This window comes from Cervus elaphus, chromosome 8, assembly GCF_910594005.1.
Source record: "Cervus elaphus chromosome 8, mCerEla1.1, whole genome shotgun sequence".
Classification (NCBI taxonomy): Eukaryota; Metazoa; Chordata; class Mammalia; order Artiodactyla; family Cervidae; genus Cervus; species Cervus elaphus.
In genome coordinates this window covers 4,049,855-4,065,929 of record NC_057822.1, presented here as the reverse complement: position 1 = coordinate 4,065,929, position 16,075 = coordinate 4,049,855, and the positions used below count along the sequence as shown (strand labels likewise).

Genomic DNA, 16,075 nt, shown 5'->3' with positions numbered 1-16,075 from the left:
CCTTCAGTCTTTCCCAGCATCAGGGTCTTTTCAAATGAGTCAGTTCTTCGCATCAGGTGACCAAAGTATTGGAGTTCCAGCTTCAGCACCAGTCCTTCCAATGAATATTCATGACTAATTTCCTTTAGGATGGAGTGGTTGGATCTCCTTGCCGTCCAAGGGACTCTCAAGAGTCTTCTCCAACACCACAGTTCAAAAGCATCAATTCTTCAGTGCTCAGCTTTCTTTATAGTCCAACTCTCACATCCATACATGACTACTGGAAAACAACAGTTGTAGCTGTAATTATAAATTAGTAAAGTAAGTTGTTATGTGTGGTGATGGCAGATTAAGGAGTTAGTGATATAATCTGCCGTCTTGGAGGTAATAAGCTGTGCTGCTGCTGCTACTAAGTCGCTTCTCTCATGTCCGACTCTGGGCGACCCCATAGACGGCAGCCCACCAGGCTCCCCCATCCCTGGTATTCTCCAGGCAAGAACACTGGAGTGGGTTGCCATTTCCTTCTTCAATGCATGAAAGTGAAAAGTTAAAGTGAAGTCGCTCAGTCGTGTCCGACTCTTAGCGACCCCATGAAGTGCAGCTCACCCGGCTCCTCCGTCCACGGGATTTTCCAGGCAAGAGTACTGGAGTGGGCTGCCATTGCCTTCTCCGAATAAGCTGTGCAGTCCGGTAAATTCCTCTCCAGTAGCAGTGTGACTTTGAGCACATCCCCTAACCTCTCTGGCCTGTCTTCTCACGTGTAAAACGGAAGAATAAAAGCCAAGACCCAAGGTTTGCCCTGAAGCTTAAATGTATACTCCCCCTAAGTGCTTACTAGACGTTCTTTCCTCCCAATCCAATGGCGGAGTCATCGAACAACGCCTGCAATAATAATAACCCCAGGAAGGCAGAAGGCCTGAAACCGTGGCACCGCAAGCGACACAACTACGACCGGAGTCGAACGGGTCGCGGAGCGACGAGAGATCGCTCAGGTTCCGCAAACCATTCCGCACTCCCAACTCCGGGAGACTCGACTCCAGCAGAAGCAGCTGATGCTGGTGCATCACCCTGGCAACAGCACCTTCCGGTCTGTTGTGCCCGCCCTACCCCGCTCCACTTCCGGTTCCGGGTGCTGTGTGCTCGGCGGGCGGCTGGCCGCGGCCTTCCGGGAGGAGCGGTCTCTGGGGGTGTGGTTCCGGGTGGCGGGAGGCTGAGGGGCGAGGGGTCGCTCGAGCGCGGCGGCCTCGTCAGGGCTCGGCACAGCCATGGAGAGCGGAGGGCGGCCGTCGCTGAGCCAGTTCATCCTCCTGGGCACCAGCTCCGTGGTCACCGCCTTCCTGTACTCCGTGTACCGGCAGAAGGCCCAGGTCGCCCAGGAACTCAAGGTCAGTGCCCGAGCCCGCCCGGCCTCAGCCGGCCATGCCGCCCCGGGGGAACGGTGAGCCTCCCGACCTGCCGTGGGCCGGTCCACCCTCGAGGAAAGACCCCAGGGGGGAACCAGGCCCTGCGAGGGCGTCACCTGGCCCCCAGGAGCCAGGATCAGAGTCGGGTCCCGTGATAACGGCTTCCCTTCCTCCTTTCTCCCAAGTCCCTCTCGTTACTCAGAATAAACCTTGACTTCATCACTTTATTGACGGAAAAAATCTTTACTGAACACCTGCTATGCTCCAGGCGCCGAGCCTGGGTGAAACAGACAGAAATTCCTGTCCTCGTGGAGAGTGCATTCTGGTTCAACCAGACAGTAAATCAGTCAGTCAGGTGTTGTGAGACGTGAGGATAAAAACGACAGCCTAGTGCAGGGAAGAGAGGAAATGGGAATGCTGGAGAAAGGGAGGTTTGCTCTTTTAAACAGGGTCCAGTTGAGCAGAGTCCAGGAGGATTTGAGGCGAGCGTGCAAGTGCCTGGGAGGGGAGAGCATATTTACCCTCTAGGTAACCACTCAGCTCCTTGCTTCTGCATACTCTGCCTTTTTATTGTATGGCCATTTAAAAAATATTGCTCACTTTCCTAATGCAGCACTTGACAATTTACACAACATACTCCCATCTTGGTTTTAGTTCTGCTTCACAGTAATTTGAGGTAGATGAAATAATACCTCCAGACTGCCAATCAAGAAATTGAAACTTGGAGAAAAGGTCTATACAGTGTCAGTTTGGAGCTTAAATTTAGGTCTTTTGATTCAGAGTGTAGAATTTTTTTTTTTTTGGTTGACCACATTGCTCTATTATGAATGTGTGAGCGCCTCATGACAGATGAACCTCATTAGGTCAGAAATGGGATCTTATCCTTCCTTCCTTCTAGATTCTAACTCTATGCTTAGCAGAGAGTAGACAGTAAATATTTGTGGATTTGTTTTGGGTGAAATTTCTTTTTTAAAACAGATTAATTTCTTCGATGCCGTGCCAGGCTTTCTCTAGTTGTGGCGAGCAGGGGCTACCCTCTAGTTCCAGTGTGCAGGCTTGCCATTGCAGTGGCTTCTCTAGTTGCAGAGCACAGGCTCTAGAGCACGTGGCTTAGTTGCCTCGAGGCATGTGGGAATCTTCATGGATAAGGGATCGAACTGTGTCCCCTGCGTTGGCAGGTGGATTCTTAACCACTGGACCACCAGGGAAGTCCTGACTGAAATTTCATAATACAGCAGGGCTTAATTTGACATTTATTTGGAAGACGGATGCCTCAACCTGACACGCTTCATCATCATCAGATAATTTGTGTTGAGAGCTTAGAAACAAGTGTGAGTTTTGGAATGCACCTAGTTACCCGGGAGTTGAATTTGGGGTGTGAATCACAGCCTGGTGAGAGTCCAGCTGCCTTCTTGTGTGCTTAATTAAATTACTTCTGAAATGATTGGCTATGGTTGTAATTGATACTTCAGTTTCTGACTCTGAATCAGAAATCACACTGCCATCAAGTTGGCCAGAGATGGCCAAGCAGTGAGTGCTCCAGGAACCATCTTTGGGTGACTTTAAAAGCTTTGCCAGTTAATTCCTCAATGAGGATGAAATAAGTAGTGCTTGCCTGGGAAAACAGTTGGAACTCCTAATATCTTAGGCTCTGTTTTCTTGATCCGATTACAAAACTTCCGGAGTAGGGTTTGTGTCTTACCCTTTTGCATCTCCCATAGTGAGGGAAATGCGTATTTATTGCACACCTACTGTGTGCCAGCCCCTTGTCTGGATTCTTTCACACCTTAAGTTTCATTTAATTCATGTGAAAATCCTATGAGATTGTTTTCCCCACCTTTTGCATGTTTTGAAACTGAGATTCCAATCAATTAAGTTGCCCAAAGTCACAATAGATGCCTTGAAGCTTGATTGAGTCGCAGGCTTTCTGAGTGAATTTCATCTCCTTTCCTTCTAAAAAATTTTTAGACTATCCTGTGGTGGATACTTGACTATTTACGTGACTTTGAGCAAATTACTTCACCTCTCTGAGCCTCAATTTCCTTATCTGTAATTGGGGATGATAATGTCTAACTGTAGAGGGATGGTATGAGCATTAAATGGTGTTATGCATTTAAAGTGCTTAGCAGAGTGCCTGGAATGTAGTATATCTAAGTGCTTATTTATTCACTAATGTTTTCATCAAATATTTATTTGGTGCCTGCTATGGGTCAGGCACTATCTCGGCACTAGGGGGACAGCAGTGAACAAGACCAACAGGGTGTCCTGTTGGTAGGGTGTAGGGTCCTAGCCCTCCTACACTTACAGTCCAGTGGAGGGAGGGACAGATAATAAACGAGTAAATAAACTTGAGTGTGAGTTGTTGTTACTGCGCATTGTTTTTATTACCTTTGCAGTGTACGTGGGTAATAATTCTTATTGACCTTGCTCCTGTCGTTTACTGGGTAGCAATAGCTTAAACGCCAAGGGACCTTAATACGTATCCAGTACTACCCACCTCTTTTGAGGTTGCTTGTCTGGTACCCTTAAGATGGTGTTGATGAAAATACCTGAAAGCAGGAACCGTTTCCTTCATTCATCCCTGAATCCCTGGCCCCCAGCACAGTGCCTGGTTCAGGAAATGTTAAGGGGTTTTATTAATTTTACCTTACTTTTGACGCAGCAGTAACAGGCTTGATTGTTTCCCAAGCACAGCAGATTGCGATCAGAATAGGAAGGAATGGAGAACGGGGGACTGTGAGAGGAAGGCAGCGGCAGAGGTGACTGTGCTCGCCTGTTGATGAGAGGGAAGGGGGCAGAAGTAGGCAAAGTAGCATAGTGTTTAGCACAGGTTCACAAAGCCACGCCCTACAGTGCAGAGGCAGTGCTTTATTATAATGTCTGATGCAGGGCATGAACTGACGAGGGCCTGGTGATAATTATACCAACCACTGCCCAAGCCCCTACCATGTACTGGGCACTAGTTTACGTGCTTTTACACATAAACTCTTCAGATGCATGGTTCTGTGTTGTCAAGAAGAGGTCAAATTACATTCAGTTTATGGTATGCAGATTGATTAGTGCCTTTAATATTTTCATCTTAGTAAGTGACAATGAAAAGGACTGTATGTTTGGTTCACTGCAGACAGAGTGTAAGTGGCAGCCCCACTTGGTGGCAGAAACAAGGCACCTGTTTTCTGGGACACAGCTTTGGAATCTGACTCTCCTTAGTCTCTTTCCTGCCTGGTTCCCTTATTCTCTCAATGTGAAAAAAAGAGTCTTTTTCTTTCTTCACTTGTTTGATTGAGCATGTCAGTATTCAACAGCCAGTCCAATCTGTTGTTTCCATTTAGGGAGCTAAAAGAATCCACTTGGGGGAAGACTTAAAGAGTATTCTTTCAGAAGCTCCAGGAAAGTGTGTGCCGTATGCTGTTATTGAAGGTATGTCTCTTTACTGGTAAAATGAAAAATAACTCAGGCTTGCAGAGTTTGGTAAAGATCTTCCTGGCTGACACTGATGTAAGCCTTTTGTAGCCTTGGCGTGGGGGTTCAGAACCTGGATTTTGGGGTTACTGCTGTTTGATTTTGAGGAAATTATACAAGCTCTCGAGCCTCCACTGCCCCCTCTCTAAAATACACTGTGAAAGTGGAAGTTGATCTGAACGTGAAAGGTGCTCAGTTGTGTCCGACTCTGCAACCCCACTGACTGTAGCCTGCCAGGCTTCTCTGTCCATGGATTTCTCCAGGCAAGAATACTGGAGTGGGTAACAATTCCCTTCTCCAGGGGATCTTCCCAATCCAGGGATCAAACTCTAGGTGTCCTGCATTGCAGGCAGATTCTTTATTGTCTGAGCTACCAGGGAAGCCCAAAATATACTTTACAGGGTGATTATAACACTAAAATGATGTGATACATGTAAACTGCTCAGCAGAGTGCCCACAAAGCATAACTACTGGTGATAACATTGTCATCACTTTGATTAATTAAACTAACTCAAACTAAAAACAAAATCTAAATAACATTAAAGGAAAGGACAGAATAGTTCTTCAGAAATAAAATAATTTGTTTCCATTTAGGAGCTGTTCGATCTGTTAAAGAAACGCTTAACAGCCAGTTTGTGGAAAATTGCAAGGGGGTGATTCAGCGGCTGACGCTTCAGGAGCACAAGATGGTGTGGAACCGGACCACCCACCTCTGGTGCGTACCCTCGCCCCCGGCGCCCAAACCCCACGGGTGGTCCGCCGCGAAGCTGATGTCCCGTCCTGTTTCCGCGCCTTCAGGCTCTTCCTGAGACAGGGCGGAGACGTGTCTCAGCGCCGCTGGTATTCTTCTGCTGGGTCTGAGGACCTCCGCCACTGCAGTCTCCTAGGCGTCTTGTCCAAATGCAGACTCCTGACCTCTGTTCCAGATCTGCCTAGATGGAATTTCCAGGACGGAGGACCTGGAGCCTGCAGCTGTGCACACTGAGGGTTGAGACGCCCTGATTGGTGGCATATGGATTGATGATTGTCAGTGCTCCACACTGTAACACGGAGCACCATTTTTCCAACTCATCCTTGGGGGGTTCGGTTTTGGAGTTTTATCTTAATTTTTATTGTAAAAACTATAATTAAAATTTAAAAATTAAAATTAAAAATTTAATTTTAATTTTTATTAAGGATGCTTGACCTGCAGTGTCCTCTTTTAACAAAATGTTAAGTGTCGCAGTGCAGAACCGCTAACTACAGGCACAAGGCGGTGCGGCAGATCCCGCACTCACTCGTCCTGTAGGACTGAAACCTTACACCTGGTGAACATCAGCGCCCCCGCCCGTTTTCTCTTCCCTCAGCCCCTGGCGGTCTCTGGTTTACTCTGTTTCGATGAGTTTGGCTACCGGTCTCTGTCCTGTGACCGCCTCAGTCCGCTTTGCTTAACCTCCTCCGGGTTCACCCATGTTGTCGCATGTGCCGAGATTTCCTTTTTCTTTATTTCTTGTTTTTTTTTCAAAGGCTGAATGGCATCCTGTTGTATGTATGGACCGCATTTCTAAGTTCATTCATTGATAGACATTGACGTTGTTTCGGTGCTCTGGCTGCTGTGAGTAAGCAGGGAACCAGGGAGCACGGACCTCTCTTCCAGATCCAGATTTCAGTTCTTTAGGATACAGGCTCCGAAGTGGGATTGCTGGGTCATATATGGTAGTTCTGCTTTTAAATTTTTTGAGAAGTTTAAGATAAAAATCGATGTGTTTTGACAGGGGCAAAGGGAAATAAAGAGTAGAGGTGATCTCTGATGGCATTTGTCGCCCACTGAGGTGGCCAGAGAACCGGAAAACCTGCGCCTCCCTCTTCTGAGGCTCTGGACGAGTGCGATGTCTGTTGTCCTCTTCTCTTGCCCTCATTTCACGCTTAATCCTGCCCTGGCCTTGAGGTGCTCTCCACCCCCATCTGGCTGTGAGGTATTTGTGGTCCTCTGATTTATCTTTCGTCCTCATTCCTGCAGGAACGACTGTTCTAAGATCATTCACCAGAGGACCAACACGGTGCCCTTTGACCTGGTGCCCCACGAGGACGGCGCGGGCGTGGCGGTGCGCGTGCTGAAGCCCCTGGACGCGGTGGACCTGGGCCTGGAGACGGTGTACGAGAAGTTCTACCCCTCCATGCCGTCCTTCACGGACGTCCTCGGCCACTACCTCAGCGGGGAGCGGCCCAAGGGCATCCAGGAGACGGAGGAGATGCTGAAGGTGGGGGCGCCGCTCACGGGGGTGGGCGAGCTGGTCCTGGACCACAGCTGCGTGCGCCTGCAGCCCCCCAAGGGGCCGGGCATGCAGTACTTCCTGAGCAGCCAGGACTTCGACAGCCTGCTGCAGCGGCAGGAGTCCAGCGTCCGGCTCTGGAAGGTCCTGGCCCTGGTCTTCGGCTTCGCCGCCTGCGCCACCCTCTTCTTCCTCCTCCGGAAGCAGTACCTGCGGCGGCGGCGCGAGCGGCGGCGGGCGGAGGAGGAGTTCCGGGAGCGCGCGTATCCCGAGGAGGACCGTCCCGAGGAGGACCAGGAGGGCCCGAAGGGCGCCTGCGTCGTGTGCCTGAGCAACTTCCGGTCGTGCGTCTTCCTGGAGTGCGGGCACGTGTGCGCCTGCATCCAGTGCTACCGCGCGCTGCCTGAGCCCCGGCGGTGCCCGATCTGCAGGCGGGAGATCAGCCGGGTGGTGCGCTTGTACAACAGCTAAGGGGGGGCGCGGGGGCACTCCGCCCTGCTTCGGGGGTGTTTATCATCTCCGGGTCTTTACAAGAGCAGTGACGGGGCCGCTGCCAGCCGCGGAAGGTCGCCTTTGTCCAGCGTGGGGGTGGCCTTTGCCAGCCCGGGGCACAGGCGCAGAACCCCGCGCCCTGCCCTGGCACGGGCCACGGGGGTGCCGCGTCCCTTCCTTGGAGCCAGGTGAGCCCGTGTGTGGCTGAGAGGAGCCCACTGCCCGAGCGCCAAAGTCTGTGGCCTCCAGCTTTTCTGTCTGTCGTCTTCTCCACGCTCCCCTGACCGGGGTGTGGGTCCCTGTGGACCTGAGCCTGAATGACTGGCCAGAGGGCAGAGCAGAGTCGCCTTGAGGAGCCTGAGAGCAGACCGCGGGGCAGCCTTCCCCTCCCTTGCTTCCCCCCCATCCCCCAGGGAAGAGTCTCCAGACTGCTCCTGTGCCCCCGTCCCTTACCCTGCGGCCTCCCACATGTACGCAGGTGCTTCAGCATCAAGGGAGTGAATGCGGCATCTGCCCTCTGCCTAACAGGCCGGGACTCTGGTCGGAGAAAGGAGGCAGGTCACAAGCAGGGGCACTTGGAATGGTGCCCGTTCAGTGGTCCTCCGTCTCGGTGAGGATAGGGCCACTTATCTGCAGCCTTCCTGGGGTCACAGGACTTAAAGAGAGGGTGCTGGGAGCACGTGGTCCGCCCTGACTTGGAACTCAGAAGTCTGAACCGGCTGAGGGCTGGCTCTGGTGTTCTCTGCCCAGGCTGAGCTGGAAAGGTCTTAGCCACAAAGGAAGCAATAAGGATGCTGCTGTCCCAGCCTTGAGTTTTCTCAGCTTCTCACGGAGGCTCCCACCAAGGAAAAGTAGCAGCCAGCATCTTGAGGCCAGGGCCTTGTCCAGGCTAACCCTAACCCCGCCCCCGAAAGGCTCACCTCCCGAGAGTGCCTCACACCGCCCCTCCTCAGCGCCCTGCACCCCTCCCTCGTCCCGCTCGACTCCGTGAGTGCAGACAAGTGGGGGGCCGCTCTCACTGCCTCTGAGTGGCCGAGGTCACCGAAGTCCCGCGCACTAAAGTCACAGCACTTTCTTCTCCCCCTTCCCTGGCTCTGAGTGTCCTTGCTCCCATCCCCCTTCGTGTGGGGGCGGGGGGTGCTCTCGGGGCTCACACCAGCTCTATGCAGTGTCCAGTGTGGACGGCACTAATAAAACACCTTACAACCGCCTGGGAGCCTGTTGCTTTGAACAGGAGTTGACGGCTGGGCTGACGCTTCCCTGAGAGGGATGGGGTCCTGTTTTGATAGGATGAACTGGAGACCTGGCGGCCTCTGTCCTTCCTTGGCTGCAAGGAGGTCTGGGGCTCCCCGTGGTGGGGGCAGCTTGGTGATGCTGAAAGGGGGGCTGTGTGTGGAGTGTCGGGGCAGCCTGGAAACAGTGCCTGCAGGTCATGCCTGGCCTCGCCCAGAGCTGTCTTTGAAGAGCTCTGTCCTGACATCCTGAGCACAGGCCGTGAGGTTTCACCTGTTGCAAGGGTGGGGCAGGTGGGCGCGGGGAACAGCACGGGGGATACTAGCGTGTGTACTTGAAGCTCTGTCCGACTTGGATTTCAAGGTGAGTTGATCCTCACAAGACCCTGCAGGCTCTCATGGCATCTCATCCTACAAGCAAAGAAGCCAGTCCTGAGAGGGGATGTTCCCTGGGTCAGAAGCACACAACTAGTGAGGCGGGTGGTCCACATTTAAACTCCAAGCTGTTCCAGTCTCCTGACCCTCCTGCTCACCAGCGATGGGCCTCATTCCTTTGGTGTTCATAGGAACGCCCCACGAGACTCTGTTCCCCATGTTAGTGGAGGAGTCCACGCTGTGGAGCAGGAGGCAGATGGGTGAGAGCCCATGTGCCCAGTGGGTCCTGTCCAGGGAGGTGTTAGGACCCTGGCTTTACATAGAGGTGTTGGGGGGGTGGGGTGGGCAGGATGGGAGGGGGACTGGTGGGGCTGACCTCGGAGCGTCTCAAAAGCATCTGCCGTGTTCTGTGTCCTCTCAGCGGGTGCTTTGAAAGAGGGTCCAGGTTATGAGGATGAATGAACTGTGTGTAGGGGTGAGTGGGGGAGGAGGGTTTGTGTTAAATCTATGAAGAGTTCCGCCCGTGGCATAGATTTCGTGAGTAAATCTGATCAAGTGATTGTAAAGCAGAGAAGGCAGCTTGCTCTTACCCCAGACCGACTCATACCCTGGGCAGACTGATTCTTCTGTCTTGAAGGCTCCTCCAAGGGAGTTGAGGTGCCCATTGTGTGAGACACAGGAGCAGCACACCATCACTGCCTCGAGGTGACAGCTGCTTGGGGACACGAGCTCACACGTACCCAGACTGCAGACCTGAGGTCCACACGTGGTCACAGCCTGGCTGGAGAGACTGCTCCGAGCTCTCCGTCACCCATGCAAGTCCCCACCCTTGGTTTAAGGAGCTCCTTTCTAGCAGGCTTGAAGGGGCTTAGACTGATCTGTGGGAGGGAAGCTAGTGAAGAAGTGAAAGTCGCTCAGTGGTGTCACTCTTTGCGACCCCATGGACTATACAGTCCATGGAATTCTCCAGGCCAGAATCCTGGAGTGGGTAACCTTTCCCTCCAGGGGATCTTCCCAACCCAGGAATCGAACTGGGATCTCCTGCATTACAGGTGGATGCTTTACCAACTGAGCTATCAGGGAAGCCTGTGGAAGCTGGTGGTGGGGGACTAACCATGGGATTGTGGTGAATTTCAATTCAACCCTCAGGCTCAGCCACTTGAATCCAACGCTGACAGCATTCGGCCAGGATGGTCTTGAATAATTGCTCCTGGCGTTTTGAAATTGTTTGTGAGATACTTGATAAGGGTGAATGCTTATAGTCCGACAAAGCGAGTATTGTTCACCCCGTTGTACCAATGAGAACTTCCTGGTAGGGTTACAGTTTACCGACGGCCACACATCATCACCATCCTGGCAATGTTGGGCTCTACCCGTGTCAGGTGTGTTTCTTAGATTTAGGGTGAACCGGAAGTGGAGGCTCTATCACCCCTTTTTGCAGCTTATGTGATTTGCTCAAAGCCAGCAAAGTCTGAGTATAAAGCCCTTTCCCTTTAAATCATGTTGAACCTGAGAGGCTAAGAAGGAAAACTGTCCAAGAGACAAGTGAATATTACAGAGGCACAGCATTTTTGAAGCCCGTCAGCACCCTGAGAATCACCAGTCACGCCTGGTTTTACAGACCGCAGGTTGAGGCTTATCCTGATGGAGGAGGAGCCCCAATTCTCTCAGAATTATGATGGAAAGGCAGGTCCTCGGAGCCCCGATTCACTCAGAATTATGGAAAATGTAAACAGCAAACAGCATGACAAACTAGGGCGAACTCTGACACCTTTTGCAGCCCTGGTCCTAACCTGGATGTGGACAGATCTGATGTGGGTGATCACTGAAGTGGGGGTGCTCAGAGGAAGAGCTGTGAAGTTTTGTATCCTTGGTGGGCATTTATTCATCCCAGAAACCTCAGCTAAATGTGTATTCTGTGCCTGGGGATTCAGAGATGAATGTGGCGCAGTTTCTGCCCTCAAAACACTCAGTGTTGTCTTTGAAAGTGGCCTGATGGTTTGAAAACGAATAAGCCCTAGAGATGGATGGGTGATGGCTGTTGGAGCATTTCTGATTCACAGAATGTTGTAGCTGGGAGGGCCTTTGAGATTGGCGTGGTTAGAGCAGATGCCCTGACGGTTCAAAACAAAGCCACCAAGGGTAGGGTATCTGCTGAAGGGGAGCCAAGCAGAGAACAGCCATCCCACAGAGCTGAGAATGATCTATTAGAAACACCGGTCTGACCACATGCCTTCTCTGCTCGAAGAGAAGCGGAGCCTGGAAGGTCCCCAGGCTCCCTGTCACCTCCAGGCTCAAGCCCTGGGTCCTATAAGGCACATGGAGGTGTGTGACCCAGCCCCTGGCCATCTCTCCAGGCCTCTGCACGTCTGTCTGTCTCTCACCCGTGGCTCCAGCCACACCGAGCCTCTGAGCTTTGTTAAACACACCTGCTGTTCCTGCCTCCTTGCCTCTGCTATTGCTGAGTCTCACCCCTGGCATTCTGGTCCTTTCTTCACCTTGCTAACATCTCACCCTTTAAAACTCAGCTTTAGGTGTTCCCTTCGGAAAACCTCCCCTGACCCTCCCCGCTTAGGTGGAGTTAGGGGCTGCTCCTCTGACATGCCATCATCCAGTCCTCCTTGCTCAGCCATCTTGCCCACGTCTCGGGCAGAAACTGTGTCTTATTTCTGCCCCAGCACGATTTGTTTAGGCTGTCACTCTGCACTAATTAGAGCTCACATTAGGGCTTGCTCTTTGCTAAGGGCCTGCAAAGGAATGGACATGATTAACGTCGCTTAATCACTGTGAGCTATGTGTTTGTATTATTCTTACTTTAAACAAAAGGAAGTCAAGGCTCAGAAAGGTCAAGTGTCTCACTCAAGCACCCAGGAAAGACAGGATTTAAGCCCAGGCACTTTGACTCCAGAGCCCCAGCTCTTAACTGCTGAATGTACATGGAATGAAAGAGTAAACTGGTGAATAAGAAGATGGATGTGGGCCAATGATCCTGGAAGGCTGCCTGTGGGAGTTGGTTTTTGGACAAGAGGTGAGGGTCATGGCCTGATTGTAAAGAACAAGGGCAGGGGCTTCTCCGAGTGCCTGGAGCTACAATGCATTGTGTAAGAGAACATCACGTACAGTGACCCGCCCAGAGCTTCGAGGGCTCCACGCGGGAGAAGTCAGGCCGGCACCGCTGCATGGTGCCAAATGGTCTGGCCTGGGAGCTGACTTTCTCTCGGGTTCTGTTGCTGTGTGATCTTAATGGAGTGGTGTAACCTCTCTGAGCTTCGCTGCGTCTGTAAAAGGAGCAGGTTGGATTAGAAGCTCTCCAAGGCTCCATCCAGCTCTGCCGCTGGGCCTGCCTGGGACACAGCGAGTGGGTGAGCGAGGCTGCAGGTGGTAGTTTCAAAGCCCTTCTCGGGGCTGCGGTCTGAGCTCCGAGGGCCCTCTTCAGCAGAGCTGCCTGCCGCGGCCCCAGGCCCACATTCCCGGAAAGCCGGGGAGATCAGCACATTTTCTCCCTAATTAGAGAGTGATAGCTGATCAATTTTGAATGAGATAAGTTTCCATGTACAATGTCCTGAATTGCTCCCCAGAGTGCTCATTAGTCATCTCTCTTGCAGCTGCTGCCTTATTGTTTTTCAGATGCCAGCCGAGGGACCTGGCATTTCCCTTCCCCGAGCGTGGGTCACGTGAGGCCGAGCCAGGGACATTGGCACCGGTCCCAGGAGCTGCCCTGGCCTGGGGGCGGGCCCTCCGCTCTTGACCTTTACCCTTTGTTCCTGCCAGAGCCGTGGCCTCACCTTCGGTGACTCAAACCCAGATCCCTCTTGGATTGGGCTGTGGCCCTGGAGGGCCTCAGCTGGACTCCACGAGCACTTATAAGCACCGGGCGCACCAGATGCCCTCTTACCTTGTTATCTTGTGGTCTGCAGGCTGGAGGCAGGGGGTTCACACCAATATAAATGTCCACATCGCCATACTTCAGGCCTCCCACCCCCTCAAGGTCATCCCTAGTGTTTAAGGTGCTTCATCGGACGGGGCTTCATTCATGCGTGCAGTACGTGGGCGCCTAATGTGCTTTTCTTCCTGCCCTTCCCTGCACCAGGGCTTGTGATGGGAATCCCTCTCTCGCTGCGATTTCTGCCATGGCCTCCAGGTGGCGCTGTGCTCCTATGGTTGCGGCTGCCAGAGGCCTTGCGGGCGACACCGAGGTGGCGCTTCCAAAGGCGGGTGCAATTTTCTCTCCTCCTGGGGGCTGGAGAACAGGCCTCAGAACAGAGCCTGAGAAGGACCTGGGGCTGCTGACACCAGACGCAGCTGGGCACAGGCTGGAAAGGGGACAAGCAGGAATGTTCTCTCTAGTTCCTTTCTCTGCCCAACACACCAGGAAGCCGGGTGCAGATGTGAAAATACTGAGAATCCCAGAAAATTCAGGCGGAAAAAAAAAATCTCACATTTCCCTCCCTATAATTTTCCAGGCATTCACATCTTTAAATATACTAACCATGATTTCTTTCAACAAAAAAATAAGACATGCATAATGCATCACATGTTCTTAAAATACCCAGATGACTTCACACTGGTAAAGGATGCTGAAAAAAATTGCATGGCATAGATTTTGATTTTTCTCCCCAGAAGCTTTTTCTCAGTGGAGAAAATCCTGCTTCTCCCAGCCTGGCCTGCCCCTTTGCCGTCCTCTCCTCTGCCCTGTCTTTGCCTTCTGCCCTCTTGCCTACGCATCAAGTTTCTCTGTCTCCTCCTCTGCAAAGAGACAGAACTGTCAACTACTGTACTTGACGGTCCCGCCTTTCGTCTACCCTGTTGTCTCTTGTCTTGGAGTGTGTGAACGAGTTTCTTCCTCTTCCCGTGGATCTGTCTTCCTCTCTGGGGCTTTTTTAGTCTCTCTGCTTCTGTTGGATTCCATCTGCTTCTGTGAGTCTGTCTGTCTTCACATCTTTCTCACCTGCACCCAGCACCTCCCCTCCCAGACCCGTCTTTCCTCTTCTGGATGCCCAGGGTCTGGCAGGGCAGGGTAGGGAGGGCCTCTGTGTCCAGGCCCTGGCTGCTTCTCCAGCTGCTGCCCTTCCTACTACCCAAGAAGTTCCTAGGAACAGAAAGCCCTTCTCTCCACCCTCGCAGGCCCCAGAGGGCTCCAGGCAGTGGGACTCACCGCATGGAGCTGTCCCTGGGCCAGCTGTCCCACTAGGTCTCCTCCTAGGGACCCATCAGCACCTCAGTGTCCCCTTGAGGCTTATCTGGTTACCCCCACTGTACCAATGAGAGGAAATCTGGCTCAGACAGCGAAGTGACTGCTGGGAGGCCGTGCAGGTAAGAGGGGGTGGAGCTGGGGTTGAGCTGCCGATTTCCCCCCATTTCACTCGCTCATCACTGAGTTGAGTGGACAGAGCTCTGAGCTGGTTGTCGGGAGGCCTGGGCTCTCGGTCTAGGCTCTGGTTCTGGCTGGGCAGCTCGCCTTCCTCGTTTGGGGCTGACTCCTTCCCGCTGTGCAGTGGGTCAAGACCCCTCTCTGTCCTGCCGACCTTCCAGATTGTCACGGACACCAAATGACCTTGCATCAGTCAGGTGGGGATGTGCCTGAGTTACACTGTGTGGGAACCCAAGAGGCCAGAGCGGAACCTATGCCCTTGCTGGGAGTCTGGGCTCAGAGGTCCGCGGTCACATTGTTCTGCCCGGAGCTGAGCCCCCAAAGGTCTGACCCTAGGTTTAGGGGAGAGTCAGGGTGAGGGTCCTGGCTTTAAGGTGTAAAAGAGCTCTTCTGTTTTTACAGGATAGCAGTGGGGAGAGTCATTTACAGGATCCAGTCCTGTGTTCTTTATCTGGAGGAAGTTTGCCGTTCAGAAATCCCCTGGAAATTGCATGCACGGTTTGCTGCATCTGGGAAGGAGAGCCCATCTCTCTCAGTCGATTCTCAGAGGGGGTCCTCCGTGTGTGGGAGGTTTGGACTATAATCTCTGTCCCTCGGTTTGTGGGTGGGACGAAGTGCGAAGACTAGAAGAGGCTTGTCCCGGGTTGCCTGACTCCCAGGTGTCCGCAGGGAGGCGGTATCACCCAATATTTGAGAGGCTGGCCCGGACTCCGACCCACCGCCTCTCCAGGCCCTTGCGTACAGCTTTGGGCTCGTCACTCAGCTTCTGGCACCTCAGAGCCCCTGAGGGTGACACGAGAGAGAAAGGGTAATCACAGCCTCCTCCTGTGGTTACTGAGTGTGGATATGTGTTCCCAGGGTGTGGGAAGCTCTTCCCAGAGACTGAGTTGTGGTCAGAGGCCTACCCTTTCTGAACGCGGCGGGGTCAAGCTCCTCCTTGGTCCCCTTTAGCGGTCGTGGTTTACTCAGCTCATCCACTGGTGAGGTCAGGGGTTCTTGAGTCAGGAGACTTCAGGCCTCTCTCCAGGCCTCTCAGGAGCCTGGTTAGATAGTCAGAGCCCAGGCGCTGAAGCCAGACCACGGAAGCCATCCTCCTGAGCCTCCACCAGCCTCCGCCAGGCTATGGTCACCCCTGGGCTTGGCGGCGGCTCTCAGGATCACACAGACACGGCCACGGCTCTCCTCCTGGCCTGGGCCTGAGTGAGGCAGCTGTTCCCCAGGGTGACGCGGAGCCCCAGCGCCTCCCACCTGCTGGTTCTGGGCTGGTCTGTCGGAGGTCCGAGGACCCCCCGTCCCCCCATCCTCTGTGTGAGGATGAGCAGTGGCTGAGCAGGGGAGAGAGCAGTCAGGACACCAGATCCGCCCCCCGCCCCACCATGTCCTGGTGAAACTGGGCTCCTCAGCTGGCCCCAGCTGTCCTCACTGTTTCTGACGTTCTCCTGAAGAGCCCATGGGACTCTCACTTTGAGGGGTCGTTGGTATAATAAAGTCTTTTTAAAAATTGCCCTC

The 16,075-nt window shown here is 53.0% G+C and overlaps 1 protein-coding gene across 1 annotated transcript; it reads left to right on the top strand.

Moving 5' to 3' along the window:
• The first annotated feature begins 1,095 nt into the window (after nt 1-1,095).
• On the top strand, nt 1,096-8,799 carry MUL1 (mitochondrial E3 ubiquitin protein ligase 1). The gene is made up of 4 exons (XM_043909048.1): nt 1,096-1,364; nt 4,715-4,802; nt 5,439-5,559; nt 6,844-8,799. Exons 1-4 carry the CDS (start codon nt 1,245-1,247, stop codon nt 7,565-7,567), a joined length of 1,053 nt encoding a protein of 350 aa, XP_043764983.1. The 5' UTR covers nt 1,096-1,244; the 3' UTR covers nt 7,568-8,799.
• The last annotated feature ends 7,276 nt before the right edge of the window (nt 8,800-16,075 follow it).

Coding starts and splice junctions, on each gene's coding strand:
- MUL1 (XM_043909048.1), top strand. CDS start 1,245: ATGGAGAGCGGAGGGCGGCCGTCGCTGAGCCAGTTCATCCTCCTGGGC. Junction 1,365..4,714: donor AGGTCGCCCAGGAACTCAAG/GTCAGTGCCCGA, acceptor GTTTCCATTTAG/GGAGCTAAAAGAATCCACTT. Junction 5,560..6,843: donor AACCGGACCACCCACCTCTG/GTGCGTACCCTC, acceptor TCATTCCTGCAG/GAACGACTGTTCTAAGATCA.